Raw genomic sequence first — 17,039 nt, 5'->3', positions numbered from 1 at the left:
TCGCGAAGCTCGAGGCGAAGACAGAACACACCCGCGACATCAAGAAGTACGAGTGGCTTCGCGCCACGCGCGAGCACGAGACCTTCCAGGCTACTGTCAGCCATCAGCGTCTGCAGGAGTCGAAGGATAGCGACATCCGCCTTCGCGAGGCCGACATCCGAGTCTACGAAGCGCATTCCTTGGTGCTCGACAAGGAGGCGGAGACTCTTCGACTCAAGATCCAGTTTCAGCAAATGATGCAGGCGAGCAAGGGCCCAGCATCAGATGGAGTTGAGTGAGCTCTCGTCGTCGTTGTCTCGTTGCCGTTGCCGTCTCATTCTCGTCATCATCTCATTCTCGTTCTCGTTCTCGTCGTCGTCTCATCATCTTATTTGCTGTTGTTGTTTCCATTGGACTTATGTGTTTTCAGTTTTGTTGCTACCTTCTGTGATTGAGTACATAGCTATATACATTTGTTGTACAAGTCTGTTAGTAGTATTACATGTTCAAAAGCATTGATCATCCTTCCCTATGGTGTGCATCTGAGTGAGGACTGTTAAAGAGCTCATCCATCAACTTTGCACGAGCAGCTTGACCAGGAGTGCCATCATATGTCCTGTCACCAACTACTTCTTCACCTTCTGGACCCTCAATCTCTTGATCAATGAAATCTTCCCCCTCCGTGCGAGCCCACTTTAGAGAGCTCTCGTATGTTCCGTCCTCCTTGCGATGCTCGATTTCAAAGCGAATGATCATGTTGTGCAGGATGATGCAACACTTGATCCACTGCACAGCAAACTCGAGGTCTTTCTCAGCCTGAATTCTGAACCGTAGCTCTCGAAGGGACTGGAACCGTCCCTTCAAAACAGCAAATGTGTGTTCAACACGAACACGAATCTACATAAATAAAAATCAATTGAAAAGCACTAAAAAAAAACATACCTTAGAGAGGTGATAATTGAATGTCTTCTGGTCCCTTGTCAGCCGTCCGTTGCGAGGCCTCTTGAAAGGGGCGATACACCATGGTTCCAATGGGTAAGCGCTGTCTGCCCAAACCCAATGACCATCAGGCAGAAGATCAGCGTGCTCGTCATAGAGGCGAGTGGATCGAAAAGCGAATGCATCATGGACACTCCCGGGATGACCAAGAGAGTAATCAACAATCAGGAGGTTATGGGGCAGGATGACTGCCTAGAATTAAATTAATTTTTGCACATGAAGACGAAGAACAAAAATGTTACCTGACAGCCAAGGGAATAATTGGACTTCCTATCATAAAATGTCTCACCGTAATAACCAGGTTTCGTGAACAGATTCATAGTCGAACCATCGATGGCTAGAAAGCCACCTTTCCACTCTGGACAAGTACGTGACTCGGCAAATTTGCGAGCCAGGTCAGCGTCCTCAGAATTACCTGCTGGGAAGCAGATAAACTGATCATGGGCATCAAGCACCGCAATCATCACACGATTAGTGCAATTAACTACGGACCCGACACTCACGCCTGCCCATTGAGCGACATCCTCGAGAGAAATGGAATTGCCATAGTGGCCTGCCCGATTCAGAAAGATGGCGAGCTGGATGGAGACAGGGAGCTGAGGATTGTTGGACTGGTTCTGGAAGATAGGGTGATTAGATATATGATCGAGGATGTCATCGAAGATCTCCGGGTTGACACGAAGTTTCTGCCGAAACAAGTGAGGGCGGTGTTCCTCGTGGTGAACCAGCATGTGGAGTTGAGATGCTCGTGGAGGAGGCTCGTCAGGCTTGTGGAGTACACGAGCCCTCATAACCTCATCACGAAGAGCATTGATGGTGTCTTGGAGCCTGTCGTAAGGCAAAGCGACGTCATCAGAAGATACAGAACTGGTATCAGAAGAATCTGAAGTCGCTGAAGTCGCTGTGATAGGGGAGTCGGGGGGACATGGGGGAAGGAGATCTTAAAGACAGACTGATTGAAACATCATCGTCTGAAGGAGTAGTAGAAAGCGAGTCCTCGGAGCTGGAATCGCTCTCAAAGTCTGACCAGTCCTCTAGGATATCCTGGTATCGTAACCTGGCCAAAGAAAGTTCGGCCTGATCCACGGTATTCAGGAGCTCTTTACGAGTGGATGGACGAGGCATAGTTATGGTGGGGGGCTATGGTGCGTGTGGGATCAAAACTCCTATCTGCGTGTATATGTGACGCAGTTTTCAGCGGAGTTTGAAATCTCGGAAAGTTCCGAGGCTTCGTCTTGCACTGAGCACGCCGTTGTCGTTGTCGTTGTCGACCTCACCCTACGAACCTCGATGCCCATCCACAGCGCTGAGAAGGCCACCATCAAATTTTCGGGTGCCATCCACCCAAGGTAAGTCATTTTTGTGTGTAGTTAACTAACATTTACTTTTATTTGATAGGAAATCTATTATAATCCGGATCCCACACAGATCCCACCTGACCAGCGGCGCCTCGCCCTTACCGGCAAACGGCCTGTCCACCTCCCGCATCCTTATCTGTCTCTACGGAGGCACCCTCACGTTGGAGATGGAGTCATCGGACACCATCGACAACGTGAAGGCGAAGATCCAGGACAAGGAGGGCATCCCAACTGACCAGCAGTGTCTCACCTTCGCTGGAAAGCAGCTCGAAGATGGCTGTACTCTCAGCGACTACAACATCCAGAAGGAGTCCGCCCTTCACTCGATCTTGCGTCTTCACGGAGGCACGCAGATCTTCCTCCCGACGCTTTTCATCCCCCCCCCCCCCCCCCCCCCCACTGCTCAGCATCCCCCGGTCCTCAGCGACTACAACATCCAGAAGGAGTCCGCCCTTCACTCGATCTTGCGTCTTCGCGGAGGCACGCAGATCTTCCTCCCGACACTTTTCATCCCCCCCCCCCCGCTGCTCAGCATCCCCCCCCTCCTCCGCTCGGCACTTATTTGGTCCCTCCCGCGCTCCCTACCTACAGCTGATTTCATTCCCGCGGGCCTTGTTTTTTTTACAATTTTATTAATGCTTTCATTGAAATACAATTATGTTGGACCGCTACTCTACCACTTTCCCCTATGTACATAGCACGCTTTGAAAATCACAAGTGTCGTTTTAAAGTCCGACTACATGCCGACGTGTGCCGAGCACATTTCTCTCGGACTTGCGCGAGTTCTTTCAAACTTTAAGCGGGGAGTTGAAGGGAGTTGAACGCAGTTTAGCGATTTTTCAAGAGTTTCAAAATTTATTTTGAGTACCACTGTTGCTATTACGTACGCGGCTGCTGTACCACAACCTCATGTTCGACTCGCGGCTTCCGAATCGCCAACCCCATCTTCTATCCCCCACCCCCACTGCCGCCCCTTCTTCTACCTCAAATTCAGGCGGCGCCTTCCTTATGAGCAAACTCACACTCGCACAACGCACCCAGATCTTCTGGACTGCAACTGCTATTGCTGTAGCCGTATCTCTAGTTCAAGGTGCTATCACCACTCTCGTCGAGATATGCGAGAGCGAAGGTTTATGGACAATCCGGTTCAGCCTCGCCCGAAGGGAACATCTCTGGTGGACAGGCATAGCAATTGCTCTCGTAGCTTCCTTTGGCTGTATGATCCTCTCTTTCCTTGCAGGTAAGCGCCCGTCCATATTACACCTGTATATTCAATGTTCATTCATACAGGCAATAACAACGATTCACTCGGAATCATCTTACTAGCCAGCGCATCATCCCTCGCTGTATTCCGCTACGCATGGCCCGCTTGGCGTAATCGGCACTACTGCTCAAATCGATGGGCAGCATGGACTGGCCCCAGCCGCACAGGAATAGACACAACTCTAGTTCCCCTCATACAAGGCAACGATCCCTGGCCAATCCTAAGCAAAGGCATCCCAGTCATGAAACAACACCCCGTCGACAAACGTTTTCCTCTCTTCAAATCTAATCTTATCGCAGATGACCCCACAGACATCCTCAAAGCCAAGAAGCGTGTGATCGACACCGCAGATAAAGAAAAATCAAAGCCGTCGACGAAACCCCTAGAACGCGCACCAGACGACAAGACAGGTCTCTACGCCCCCATCCACCCAGACAAATCCGCATCCCTCCTCTGGGGATCTCATATCGGATTCTCCCCGCGCGTCAGCCGCGGCATCCTCGCAGTCCCAAAACGCCTCTTACAATCCTCCCCTCTCACATCCTCAGGGCACGACGGCCAACCCGTCTGCCTCGCGCACGGCATCCTCGGCCGCAACAAAGGCCTACAGCCCTTTTCCTTCATCCTGGGCCTAAACCCCAGCAAATTCGAAGAAAAATGCGTCCAATGGCCCCGCCCGTCCAAAGTCCTCCGCACCTACTACCGCGAAGAAATGAACGCAGCCTACGGAGGCCTAGGCGCCACATTCGTAGACGCAGCCACAGAACTCGCGCTCCTCCTAGCCGATTCCAGCCACAGCCTCATCGAAGACTGGCTCGCATCGCGCATGGAACATCAAGATCACGCATTGAACAACCAGCTTGCTCGTCTTGGTGCGAGTGATGAGGAGTTGAAGGTGATTTACCGACTTTCATATGCTGCGATGTTGGTTAGTTTGAGCGCGCATAGGAAGGGGCGGAAGTTTAGGCCTGAGGTGAAGCTCTTTGTGGCGTATTGGAAGAGGTATAGAAGGGTGGAGCTGCCAGAGTGGATGGGTAAGAGAGAGGTTGTGGAGAGGGTTGGGGTGGAGGAGAGTGAGTTGGGTGATACGGATCTGGATGCGTTGATTGATTCTATTTTGTATAAGATTGATGAACCACCTTTTGTATGAGATAATAACCGCGTACACGACGAATACATGTAACAATTTAATGAACTAGACTCGTCATGGCTTATGTCATCCTGAACTTTCTGAAGTGGAAACACAGTGACACTCGGACCTACACAGGTCGGAACCGTTGTCGCAGCTGGCAGTCCCAAGTATCACATCCTCCAACGGAGAAATGGCGACGACGACAGTGATCCCAGTTGTGGAGGAGGGCAAGCTCCTCAGCGAGTCACTAAGCACCGTCAAAATACAAGTCGGCCAGATGAAGAGACATTTGGTGCGTTTCCTGCGCAGCATAACATGTTATATTTCACTAACATCACCTTGATACTTGAACAGGATGGCGATGATATCATGGACGCGCTGAAAAGCGCTAGCTTGATGCTAGCAGAACTCCGGACGTCATCCTTATCCCCAAAGCAATACTACGAACTCTGTGCGCACAACCGCTTCCTCCATCTCCATTCCCCTCTAACCTTGTATTTTTGAGTACAGACATGGCAGTTTTCGACGCTCTGAGACACCTCTCCAACTATCTCTACGACGCTCACACCCAATCCCGACACCATCTCGCAGACCTCTACGAACTCGTTCAATACGCTGGTAACATCGTACCGAGATTGTATCTCATGATCACAGTCGGCGCAGTATACATGTCTATCTCAGATGCTCCTGTAAAGGAGATCATGAAAGATATGATGGAAATGTCTCGCGGCGTCTTACACCCCATTCGCGGCCTCTTCTTAAGGCACTATCTAAGCGGACAGACGAGAGACCATCTCCCTATCGGTGTTGATCCAGGGTACGTCCCATTCCATCTACGTCCCCCGCACTCATGCTCACATCCACACAGACCGACCGGAAACCTCCAAGACTCCATCTCCTTCGTCCTAACCAATTTCATCGAAATGAACAAACTCTGGGTCCGCCTCCAACATCAAGGCCACTCCCGAGACCGCGAAAAGCGCGAGATGGAAAGACGCGACCTCCGTATCCTCGTCGGCACCAACCTCGTCCGTCTCTCCCAACTCGACGGCGTAGACCTCGACATGTACCAAACCAGCATCCTCCCCGCCATCCTCGAACAAGTCGTTAATTGCAAAGACGTGATCGCGCAGGAGTATCTGATGGAGGTCGTTATTCAGGTACGCTCATCCCTTTCCGCCCCACCAATAGATAGAGACCAAACGGAAGAACTGACCCATCAAATCACTCAAGGTATTTACAGACGAATTCCATTTACACACACTCGGTCCGTTCCTATCAGCTACAGCCCAACTGCATCCAAAGGTGAACATCAAACTGATCGTGATTGCCCTCATCGACCGGCTGGCTGCGTATGCTGCTCGGGAGGCTGAGAGTGAAGACCCGGAGGAGACGAAACGTCAAGAGGAAGCTGCTGCTCGGAGACTTGCGGACAAGGTTAAAGTTCAGAAAGCTCGGGTGCGGGAGAATGGTGCGACTGTTGTACCCCCCTCGGCGGAGGATGCTTGGGATAGCGCTGTTATTGATACGGAGAAGCGTTTGGCTGAGATGGAAGTTAGTGAAGGAGGGGCTACGAATGGTGTTTCGACGGAGAAGGAGGAGGAGGAGGATGGATCGCCTGTTCGCAAATTCAGGGGTGTTCCAGAGAACGTCCAGTTGTTCGAGGTGTTTTGGAAGCAAGTAGTGGAGCTTATCAAAGTGAGTTTCAATCTATGCTGGTGTATGCGATTCTCATCCGTCTTTTTTCAAGGCACGGCCAGACTTGTCGATACAGGATATCACCGCACTGCTTGTATCCCTTACCAACCTATCGCTAAGCTGTTATCCCGACAGGTTAGAATACGTGGACCAAATCCTTGGCTTTGCGCATGACAAAATCAAGGAGTTCTCAGAAAGGCATGTTACGTGTCTTCATGACAACCTCGTGCACTAATCAAGCTCTGCAGCCCTGACCTACACGCACCGCAGACAGCTGCAAACCTCGCCGCTCTCCTAGTAGCTCCTATAAATTCCTACCAGTCCGTCCTCACACTTCTCGCAATCCCGCACTACGTTCCTCTACTCTCCCAGCAATTATTCTCGACCCGACGGTCTATCGCCCACTCGGTTATTACGAGCGTGCTCAAGAATGAAACGATCATCGAGGCGCCGGACGATGTCGATGGAGTCTTGGAGCTTTGTCATGTTTTGATCAAGGATCAGACTGATTCCGCGGCACCGCAGAGCGCTGGTGCAAAAGAAGTCAGAAGACAAGGACCTTATCATACTGAGAGGGAAGATCTAGCAGAGGAACAAGGTTGGGTTGCAAGGATGGTGCATCTGTTCCGTGCAGATTCGCTGGATATCCAATTTGATGTGCGAGATTTTGTCTGCGAGAGTCTTGTTTGGACTAATGAGGTGCTGCGCAGCTGTTACAAACGGCTCGAAAACATCTTGAAGCTGGTGGCGAGCGGATGCGCTATACGTTCCCTGCGCTTATCACCTCTAGCATTAAGTTATGTAGACGGTATAAGAACTGTGAACATCTGGTACGTCGTCTTATCGTTATTGTATTCTGCTGCTCACCATTCATAGGAGGAAGGCTGGCAAGACAAGGTCAACACGATCCTTAAATTCGTCAGACAATGTACATCCATCCTCGCCACCCAGGTCGACGCCCCAGCACTCGCGTTGAGGCTGTTCCTCCTCGCAGCACAGATCGCATCCGAGTGCGGCTCAGGATTTGAAGATCTCGCTTATGATTTCTATGTGCAAGCGTTCTCAGTATACGAAGACAGTATTTCAGAAAGCAGAGCGCAGCTTGCTGCTATCACTCTTATCATCGGTACTCTTCAAGGCGCAAGAGTATTTAATATCGACGGGTATGATACGCTGATAACGAAGGCTGCTTTGCACGGTGCGAGGTTGTTGAAGAAGCAGCATCAGGCGACGGCGGTGCACGCTGCTAGCCATCTGTGGTGGCAAGAACCTGTGGAAGAGGAGGGCGAGGCTGATGGACCTGCTCCGAAGGAGTCTGAGAAGGCTGTTTTCCCCCCTAGAGAGGATGGTGAAGGTGTTAAAGCGGTTCGTAGCTTTCAATCCTTACTGAAAAGCGATGACTGATTGATAGTGTTTAGTACCCGCATCAGGACAGTAAACGTGTGCTGGAGTGCCTCCAGAAGTCGCTGCGCATAGCAAATTCTGCTACGGAGGAGATAGTCACCGTCCAGCTTTATTGTGACACGCTTGATCAATATTTGTATTATTTCGACCGTGGCGCACCTGCAGTGAGTACTCGCTGTTCCAGCACCAATAACAATATATTCACGTTCGTATCAGATCGCGCCTAAATTTATAGTGTCACTTGTTGAACTGATCGCCTCCTCCATTGACACGATAACATCGCCATCCTCGTCATCGTCATATCTCCACCCCTCACAAAGAATAGAAGGCGTCGCGACACCCGAAGTGATCACTCGGCACTTCCGCAATACTCTCGCGTATATTCACGGGAAGAAAACGGCGGAGAACCCAGGACAATGGGATGAAGTCGAGGTAGTGGGGGCGTTTCTAAAGATGGGCATCACGCGGTAGCTGCTGCGTGACTCTGAGTGATCGTGGTTCGTTTGTACGTAGCGACAGACGTCGGTACTTGCTTATCTTAACGACCAGGTTGAACTTGGGTTGGATCATGCTTTGTTCTAACTTGCTGTTGTTGTCGTTTTTAGTTAGTGTGTACTTATGACGACTGCTTCTGGTGGGTCGTGGTTTTTGTATATAATACCTCGCGCTTTTTACTTTCGTGGGGTCCTGATTGAAGTGAAGCGCAATGTCTTACGTAACACGATAAACTCTGTTTCGTCTGATTGATCGATCATCTGATCCACTCCATATACTCATGTCAAAACGCAAAATTCAAGCCGACCATGATGATTCCGACAGTGACTCGGAAGACGTATGATTCCATGAGGCTTACCGTGATAATCCATAATGACTAGCTCTCAGTAGACTCCGACGTTCATCGATGTAGATTTCGACTTTTTCAACCTCAACCCAACGTTCGACTACCATTCCATCAAGCGTCTTCTCGATCAGCTCTTCGGTGTAGATGCTGAAGGTCTCAGCACACACGCCCTTGCGGACTTGGTGCTTTCACAGCCTGACATAGGGACCACGATCAAGACCGATGGAGAGGACAGTGGCCCATATGCGTTCTTGAGTGTTTTGAATATCGGCGTACACAACGTGAGTTTCTCTCCGTCCTTTTTGTGTAACGTCTTCTAATAAGGACAATGTCAGGACAACGTGTCAATAAAATCGCTCGTAGAGTACATTCTAGCAAAATCGAAGGGAGACAATGGCTTCCACGAATCACTATCGACGATCCTGCGTGATCCGCAGTGTCAAGTAGGACTCGTTCTATGCGAAAGGTTGATCAATATGCCTGTACCGGTGATACCTCCCATGTACCGCATGCTCGTGGATGAGATCAAGGATGCAGTTGAAGAGGTGCGTCACTGATTCTTACCCAGGAGTGCCTATATGAAATGAGCGCCTTATGGTGATCCCCCCAGAATGAACCATTCAATTTCACGCACCTGATTTTCATATCGCGTGTATACAAGCTTACCCCCGATGAGGAGGACGCAATGACTATCGCACAACAACAATCAGGGAAAGCATCGAAACGACAAAAATCTCAAAACACGAATGGGGAAAACGAGAGAAGCGCGGACGGGGTATATCCGTTCCATCCAGAGGATGAGGAAATTCGAAAGGTGCGTCCATCGATCGACGTGCTTTGACATTGGGTCCACATGATTTTTCCTAGTTTGCCTCCCATCATCTGATTTTTCCGTATTCGAACGCACAGCCGCGCGACGCGGAATCGTTTGGATTAGACACGGCTGGGCGGTTGATGCTTGTGCCAGCAGCACAGCTCACAGAGTTGGCAAGAGTGCTCGGGAATGTATTTCAGCCACCTGGAAATGTGTAGACCAGCGGCATGTGTAAGTCTGGGCTTACCACGCATGACTAGCGACTGCTTGCTGATTGGACACGCTGAAGTGTCATGACGTGTTTGTACTGATTTCCGATATAAACTGTTGTCGGTTGTATCTTATCTCTACCTCTTACCTCCATGTCAAATCTAACTCTCATCTACATTCCGTCTACCGTTTGAGCTTCTAGTGTTCTACCCTCTGGGTAGCTTCTACTTTTATTGAAAATACTAGCTCGAAATAGCCGGTAAGATTGTGAAAAGGGGTCAGATGATATGACCATTTTGACATGAACAACAACAATCAGCATCTACCTTAGCAGAATACACAAGACATCTCACCATGATCTTCCACATATCTTCTCTGACTTTGATACCCTCTGCTGCAATCCTTCTCAACATCACTGCACCGAGAATCACAGCCTTGGAATGTGACTTGGGCAGGATGATGGGGATGTCACATGTGTCTGCAAAGAGCTGCATCATTTGCCTGCCCACTGGACATATACAGAGGTGTGATGTCATGCCCTGCTGTATTGAGAGCCTCAACAATGTGGCATGTTTGAAGGGCGATAGCTTTGAAGGCAAGGTAGTACTTATCAGTGAGGTCAGTGATAGATGATTCCTGAAGTAATCAAGATCACTTAGCCAAAGTTCAGTAATCAGAGTGGTGACTTACTGACTCAAGACTGACAATGGAGCCTCTCATTTGAGGGTCAGCAATTGGATACCTGTTTCTCATGATGATAAATGTAAACAAAGATATTTAACATCAAATTGTAGTCTATCTCACTATGAAAATTGGGATAAAAGTATATATGCTTTTGTTTGTCATCCCCAACCCTAACAAGGCCATTGCTTGTGGTGCTGCCATCGTTTGGGCTGCCATCCTTTCCTGACAATCCGACAATAACATAATGTGCGAGTGAAAATTTCAAGCACTTTGTTCCACATATCTTGTCAGTGATGGAATTGTGCAGATTGTAAGTGTATGATTCAAGACATTCTTGAACTGAATGTGAGCTGTGGCAGTCTCATCCTCATCTGTCCTTTGCCAAACAACTGTCACTGGCAGTGACATTTACAAGGCTTATTGCTCAGACTCGCTGGTATCTCACTCTTGCCACTACATCCTGGCAGTATAATATATCAATCCTTGTCATTAGTGCGCGGCCATGATATATCAGTACCTTTGGTTTACAATGGTGATATATCACACTGTACACTGCGCATTATACCGCTGCCCGCTTACAGACATGATCGTTGTAGGGAGTAATATCCCTACAGGCTTGTATCCCCTGATATATACATCGACCTCATCACTATCCTCATGTATGCGCAGTCCAATAGAGTCGCGCGCAACACGCGCGACCTTCCGCGCTCTTCCGCGACGCACGCAACCTTCCGCGCCCTTCCGCAGACCGGCGCTATCCTCAGCATATCCTCCCATGTCCTGTCCTGTCTGTCCGGTACCGTTGGTGCGTACTCTCACTGTCATCTCCGTCTCTGACCACATCCAGGGTCTTTTACATAGTGTTACATACTTATCCGCTTCCTTGCGCGCTTCCGCGCAGCCTATCCGCTTCCCTTACGTCTCAATACCCTGAGAGCTCGCGTAGCGACCTACATATCTAGAAGACCCAGAGGATTTCGGACTTACTGACTTTTCCCTTACTTGGACTCACTACCAGTTTTCTGTCTAGTCGCGCTTAGAGCGCTAATATCATTGCAGTCTTTGTCTATCATCTTCTTTGTCTTGTGAAGTCTCGTTCCTCATCCAAAGGGAGCTCCTATGATCCTCTGCAACTCTTCTCCCATCGCGCACGTACTGCGCGTGTTCCGACTCTTCCGCACGGCTCGCGCGTTCCCGCGCGCCTTCGCGCACCTTCCGACTTGAGCCTTTCTCTTGATCCCTCTCATCATTTAGAGAGATTGACTCAGTAGCATCCCCTAAGGGACGATTCTACTAGCTCGCCTCTCGAGGTAGATATTCTTGTGACTCTCCGGAGTTCGCATTCCTATTTCCTCACCCACATCGTGATCCGTTTCACGATCGCGATCTTTCTCGGTAACATTTCTCATATGTACCTGGTCTTCTCTTCATTTCACGACCACATCATTTTCAGTGACTTCTCATATGTACCTTACAGCCTAATTAAGATATGTTTGAAAATCAAAGAAACGCATTGTATTCGAATAAAACAGCGAGAGTAAGCTACCAGGATGGAATAGCATCCCACATAGACCTAAAATGGGAAGCCATGCTTCGCCGAAGTGAAGCCTGGCGACATGCATACGCAGCTCCACCTTCCGCTGCCTCTGGCGACGTGAAAGCACGCCGTGAGCTCTGTGCGTCCCACCAGACAGCTTGCCACTCCAAAAAAGCCAGCACCCGTCACATTTCTTCATGTAGTAGTTGGATCTCTTCTTCCCATCAATGTGCTCGTGCTCTGGCCCTGCACCATTCAACACGCAAAGCTGTGACAAATTCAGTGAGTGAAAACAGTCAAATCGCACATACTACTCACAGTCCTGTAGGCCATATTCCGTGTTGGTCGAAACACCGTGCGTTTTCCATATCCATGACACTGTTTGTTGGCCGATAGTTGACCCATCATCTTGTCGCAGCGGGACGGCATCCTTTGCACGATCGAGCGGCTTGAAAGTGAGTTTCCAGTCATCGTCCTTCTGCAATCTCGATGCTAGCTTGACAAGCGCATTCCTTGCTGCATTGTACTTGGCAGCAAGGGCGTCGATTCGGTTGTCCACATTGTTGAGAATTCCAGTTGCACAAGTATTTGCGCGTTGTCCTCGGACAAACACGTCCTTGTGCTTGTACAGATGATACTTCATATTGAGGACATGGTGGATGTCGTGTAGAGCGTCGTTGGCCTGTGCCTCGCGTAGATCCCACTCATAATTTAACAGGCACTCCTCGCAGGGTAGACCACTGGTTATCGCAGACGGGAGAAGCAGATTGATTGAGTGGACCTTTGGTTCGGTAGCGATGTAGTCGGATGAACACAGTCGTGATACACATGGCATGTAGAGTAGTTGCACATGCGACCATGTATCAATACGTCGACGGAGGGAATTGATGCGTTGCCAGAGTGTTGACTGCTGGGAATCTGTAGTGTGTTGTCCGATTTTTTTGCTCTCAAACTCAAGACGCCGCCTGAGAGAAGTTTAGAAAGGTCACACAAATAAGATGAATCAACATACTGTTGATCCTCGAGTTCGAGCCCCGATGAAATGAGCATGGAAGGCGATATGTCATCGTGGAGAGACATGCTCGTGCCACATTCCAGTTCGTCGGCTTCTGCCTTGGACAATGCCAATCGTACTGATGCTTGGCTGATGGCTTATGATACTTGATTAGATAGTTCCAATCACATACGCACAAATAAACTTACTGGTGACCTTGAGTTCGAATGGATTCGGTTTAGAACGATCGGACTCCCAGGCCTCGATGTCCTGCTTCCAACAAGATAGCTGGCTGGGATCGAGCGCAGCCTCGAAGTCGTTTAAGTTGCGTGTGTGTTCGAGATGCTCCGGAAAGGCAGCCTTGAGCTTACGTGCAAGGGTTTTACCTAAATCAAATGAGTCACAAGAATGATTGTTCCAGCTGACATGACATACCCATCAAGCATACTTTTTTCCAGTTCCAGTCGTTGAAATGGTCATCGAGGGTGTCGCGCCTTGAGCCAGGACCCATCTCGCGAGTACTGGTTGCAACAGGATTGATGTCGGCCCATCCGCGTTCCGGTGCTTCACCGTCTGTTCTCCTGACCCCCTTGATGAAGTTGAACGAGTACGTCGTCTGACAGCTCAAGACGTGCGCAGGAAGATGGAACTTGGGGACCAGAAAAGTGATGGTTGTTGTGTTGTGATCTAGGTGGTACTGCTGAGGGAATGCGGACATGCGTGTCCACAGGTTCTTGCTCCATTGACACGCAATGTCGTAAGATATATTAATAACTTGAAGTGTAGATGCCGATTGTATGCTAGAAAAGAACATGTAGTCCATGTTGATGTATCTGTGAATTGAATTAAAACAGATACACCGCGTACAATGGCAAGGCTTACCTTTCGCCTTTTTGCAGGTCACCGACCGAATTCGGCCGCTTGAAGTTATGTCGCGCACAATCTATCGTACCTGTGCCTGTTGCCGCAAGACCATGGGACGCCTTCGTATCAGCCAGATTGACTGCGTTGTGGCTTGAACATGTACTCCTCTAAATAAATTATGTTAATAGACATCTTTCTTAAATAATGTTGACTTACCTCTTGAACCGTTCGTTCATGCGATTTCAAGAAAGATTTGTATGCTGTTTCCTCCACGAAAAATGCATAGCCATGGTTGAGTCCGGGATCGACAGCGTCCGAAGAAACATTGCGCCGAGTAAGTCGAAAGTTGGTGTCGATGGCAAGGAACAGTGCATATAAGAATCTACATTCAATGACTTATAAGGCACGAAAACAACGAAATAACAGACGGTAAAACTCACTTTGACTCAGGCGGAGCACTTGCCCAATCATCAGGCAAGTTCTTTCCTGGATGGGGACAAGCTGGACACATCACCACACATGCACCAGGTTGCGTGGCAGCAATAGTTCCAGGATGATGGCCCTGGCCGGACCGTTTCATTTGCTTTAAGAAGCGCCACTCTCGCATCATGCGTAGAAGTGACTCGTAGCGATCCTGAATTCACTTGTCAATTTTCTAGCAGATAGGTTTGAAAAACAATGTACCTTTGGTATGTGAATGCCTGTATTGTCAGTCAGCCGTACAACAGTGTGATAAAACTCGAGAGCAGACACTTTCGACTCGAAAGACAGGATCTGGAAGTATTCCAGCGCTCGGAATGTCGCAGCGGTCTTGGGTTTGACTGTCGTCGCGGGGAATAAGCGGACTTGCAGAAGTTGAGTGACTTGAAGTTGAGCAGTTTCGCAACCACAGAAATCAAGCCCAACGGTATGAACACCATTGACGTCAATGACAACGAAATCATCATTGGAAGCTGGAGTCGGTTTGCTGCATCAAAGACCAAGGCGATGTCCAAGTTGAATGCGTAAGCCGAGGGATTTGAGTGATGTCGTTTGGAAAAAATTACTGTTCCAATACTGCAACGAAATATGGGATCAGTGGGATTTGAATCAAGAACTATCATACCTCGATTCGGTGATATGGCTGCTGCTGGTGTATGTGTAGGATACATTGATGACACACCAGTTCAGCACCATGGCAATCCTTACATCTATACAGCGCTGATTCGTTGCTGCCACAGAAGCAGCTATCTTGAGTGTGACTTCCACGGCCCTCCAAACGAATGAATTCTTCAAGGAAAATTTCAGCGTTGGACTGCCATACACTGAGAGGATCATCCTATGAGAACAAACAATCAGATTAAAAGATCTTGATCGGTATCAGCCAATCATACCCCTGCTGCTCGTTTCCGTCTGATATTTTCCTCTGATATTTCACCGAGATAGTCATTGGCGATCGATTGCATATTGGAAAAATCAAACTCATCCATCAAATGATCGGGTGAGTCATCTACTGCGTCTCCTTCTTCTCAGTGTCGTTTTGATGGATCAGACAAGGCGTAATAGGCAGTAGATACAGAAAGATGACCAGCCGTGGAACCCAGCTCAAAGCTAGCATGCTTGTGCTGTTGCTTGTGGTGATGATCTTGTGAGATTTCATTTGCTGGACGATGTGCTGCCCTCTTGTGAACATAGATGTCATTTGCTAGACGACGTGCTGCCCTGTTGTGAGCATAGAATTCCTGGCGGTATCGTGCAAGCTCAGTGCGGCGTTTGTTGCAATTGGTTTTTGACATGTAGTAGTGAAAATATTACTTAGCGCCTGCCGCCTGCCGCTGTGTAATAGCTTACTAATTATTTTCAACACCACCGCATTGAAGAAAGACTGGAGCTCATGTTATTTTATGATACAGTATATACATCCACCAATCATTAAATCCTGCTACCTGTCTGGTACATCAGCTCACCCAAAAACTGAGCCTCCGCAAGGCCAGAAGCCCCTTCAAACATTACCAGACGCAAGATATCTTCTATATAGGCGAGTATGGTCCTTAAAAAACGTGTGACCGAGTCAGTAGCCTGCCACTCCGGCGAAATACCACAGAAATTCAGGATTTGATCTTGCGCGGGAATTGCATCGTTCAGAAGCTTCTGAACCTTCGTCATTGTGTTTTCAATGATGGAGACATCCCCATTGGTGGAACAGTCATCCACGAGCAAACTCTGGACATAGAGATGCAGGATGTCCTTAGTGAAAGTGCAAGGGTCATCGCCGATCATCTCCAACATTTGATCCTTGATGTTTTTGATGACGAGTAGGCATTCTTGAAGATCACATCTGTAGAATATTAATATCGTGTTTCATTTTATATCTATTTATAGCTTAAAACATACGGGATATTTTCATCGCCGTCTGATGAGTGATCGGAATCATTGTCGGAATCATTGTCGGACTCTGACCCAGACACACCACCGTCTCTGACTGGCAATGCTTTTTTGAGAGCTTTGCAGAGGCTTTTTGAGAACTTAGCCTCTGCTCGTGCTTCCTTGGTGTTGGAGCTACGGAGCTCTCTGCGTCTCTTAAGAATAGCATCTCTGTGTCTTACCGTGTGATTGGTTAGGAACCGCCGGAAACAATTAATGAAAAAGGTTAAACATACTTGGCGTAATAGCGGGCTCGCTTTTCACGTGCGGCAACTCTTTTTGCCTCGGTTGTTGTGTGAATAAGAGGTCGAGCCATTTGGACGTCTGGAGAGTAGTGGTAGTATTGGTTGAAAATTTAATAGAAGCAATGAATTTGAACGTTTGAATTGAGCGTGGCAAATGGAGTTTTGGTAGGACCAAAACTCCTGTGCAGAATTGATAGTATTATCACAACTCATTGGTGTCGCGACTCTGTAATAGATCTTGGATTAAGTCCATTTAAACAATCAGGAGGTTTATCAATATATTACTTATGAATGTACACTCTTTCTACATGAGACACGATGAATTTCATTACGGTCCTACCGCCATTGAGCTATTGAGCACTGAATTAATCCCTCGTTGCAACACTCTTATGGTCGGACCAAAACCCACACCGATAGAAATCAAACATTCTACTGAACAATTCTCTCAACCACTCAACACATTCACTGTAGATTAGATTTGGGTGCATCAAGTTAAATTTATTCCTACTACCATTAATCTATTGAGAGCTGAACTAGTTAATGGCGTGTTGCAACACCCTTGCGGTCGGACCAAAACCCACACCAATGGAATCAGATATTCTTCTGAGAGATT

The 17,039-nt window shown here is 48.4% G+C and overlaps 5 protein-coding genes across 5 annotated transcripts; 3 read left to right on the top strand and 2 right to left on the bottom strand.

Annotated features, from left to right (window-relative positions):
• Positions 1-3,144: 3,144 nt before the first annotated feature.
• DEU56DRAFT_762686 (uncharacterized protein) lies at positions 3,145-4,806 on the top strand. The gene is made up of 2 exons (XM_041350747.1): positions 3,145-3,576; positions 3,627-4,806. The coding sequence occupies exons 1-2, from the start codon at positions 3,345-3,347 to the stop codon at positions 4,748-4,750; spliced, it is 1,356 nt and encodes a 451-aa protein (XP_041215448.1). The 5' UTR covers positions 3,145-3,344; the 3' UTR covers positions 4,751-4,806.
• A 29-nt stretch (positions 4,807-4,835) lies between these two features.
• On the top strand, positions 4,836-8,558 carry DEU56DRAFT_762684 (vacuolar protein sorting-associated protein 35). Its single transcript, XM_041350746.1, has 12 exons — positions 4,836-5,024; positions 5,087-5,183; positions 5,243-5,549; positions 5,601-5,892; positions 5,966-6,430; positions 6,483-6,628; positions 6,679-7,087; positions 7,141-7,260; positions 7,307-7,795; positions 7,849-7,998; positions 8,051-8,331; positions 8,384-8,558. Exons 1-11 carry the CDS (start codon positions 4,923-4,925, stop codon positions 8,303-8,305), a joined length of 2,832 nt encoding a protein of 943 aa, XP_041215447.1. The 5' UTR covers positions 4,836-4,922; the 3' UTR covers positions 8,306-8,331; positions 8,384-8,558.
• Positions 8,559-8,566: 8 nt separating this feature from the next.
• Positions 8,567-9,909, top strand: DEU56DRAFT_762678 (p21-C-terminal region-binding protein-domain-containing protein). Its single transcript, XM_041350745.1, has 6 exons — positions 8,567-8,666; positions 8,720-8,956; positions 9,011-9,220; positions 9,286-9,489; positions 9,543-9,720; positions 9,779-9,909. Exons 1-5 carry the CDS (start codon positions 8,610-8,612, stop codon positions 9,705-9,707), a joined length of 873 nt encoding a protein of 290 aa, XP_041215446.1. The 5' UTR covers positions 8,567-8,609; the 3' UTR covers positions 9,708-9,720; positions 9,779-9,909.
• A 258-nt stretch (positions 9,910-10,167) lies between these two features.
• DEU56DRAFT_722648 (uncharacterized protein) lies at positions 10,168-10,344 on the bottom strand (the record flags this gene model as incomplete). The annotated part of the gene is made up of 1 exon (XM_041347741.1): positions 10,168-10,344. A coding segment is annotated over one exon (177 nt), but the record flags the coding sequence as incomplete, so codon positions are not given.
• A 1,581-nt stretch (positions 10,345-11,925) lies between these two features.
• Positions 11,926-15,207, bottom strand: DEU56DRAFT_867122 (uncharacterized protein; the record flags this gene model as incomplete). Its single annotated transcript, XM_041355404.1, has 13 exons — positions 11,926-12,084; positions 12,181-12,188; positions 12,239-12,827; positions 12,929-13,071; positions 13,124-13,300; positions 13,350-13,747; positions 13,797-13,945; positions 13,995-14,160; positions 14,219-14,412; positions 14,463-14,731; positions 14,759-14,834; positions 14,884-15,082; positions 15,152-15,207. 13 exons carry the CDS (start codon positions 15,205-15,207, stop codon positions 11,926-11,928), a joined length of 2,583 nt encoding a protein of 860 aa, XP_041215444.1.
• Positions 15,208-17,039: the final 1,832 nt, after the last annotated feature.

The sequence above is a fragment of the Suillus clintonianus genome, assembly GCF_016758775.1.
Source record: "Suillus clintonianus strain FC179 chromosome Unknown DEU56scaffold_1, whole genome shotgun sequence".
Classification (NCBI taxonomy): domain Eukaryota; kingdom Fungi; phylum Basidiomycota; class Agaricomycetes; order Boletales; family Suillaceae; genus Suillus; species Suillus clintonianus.
This window is presented reverse-complemented; position numbering and strand designations above follow the sequence as displayed.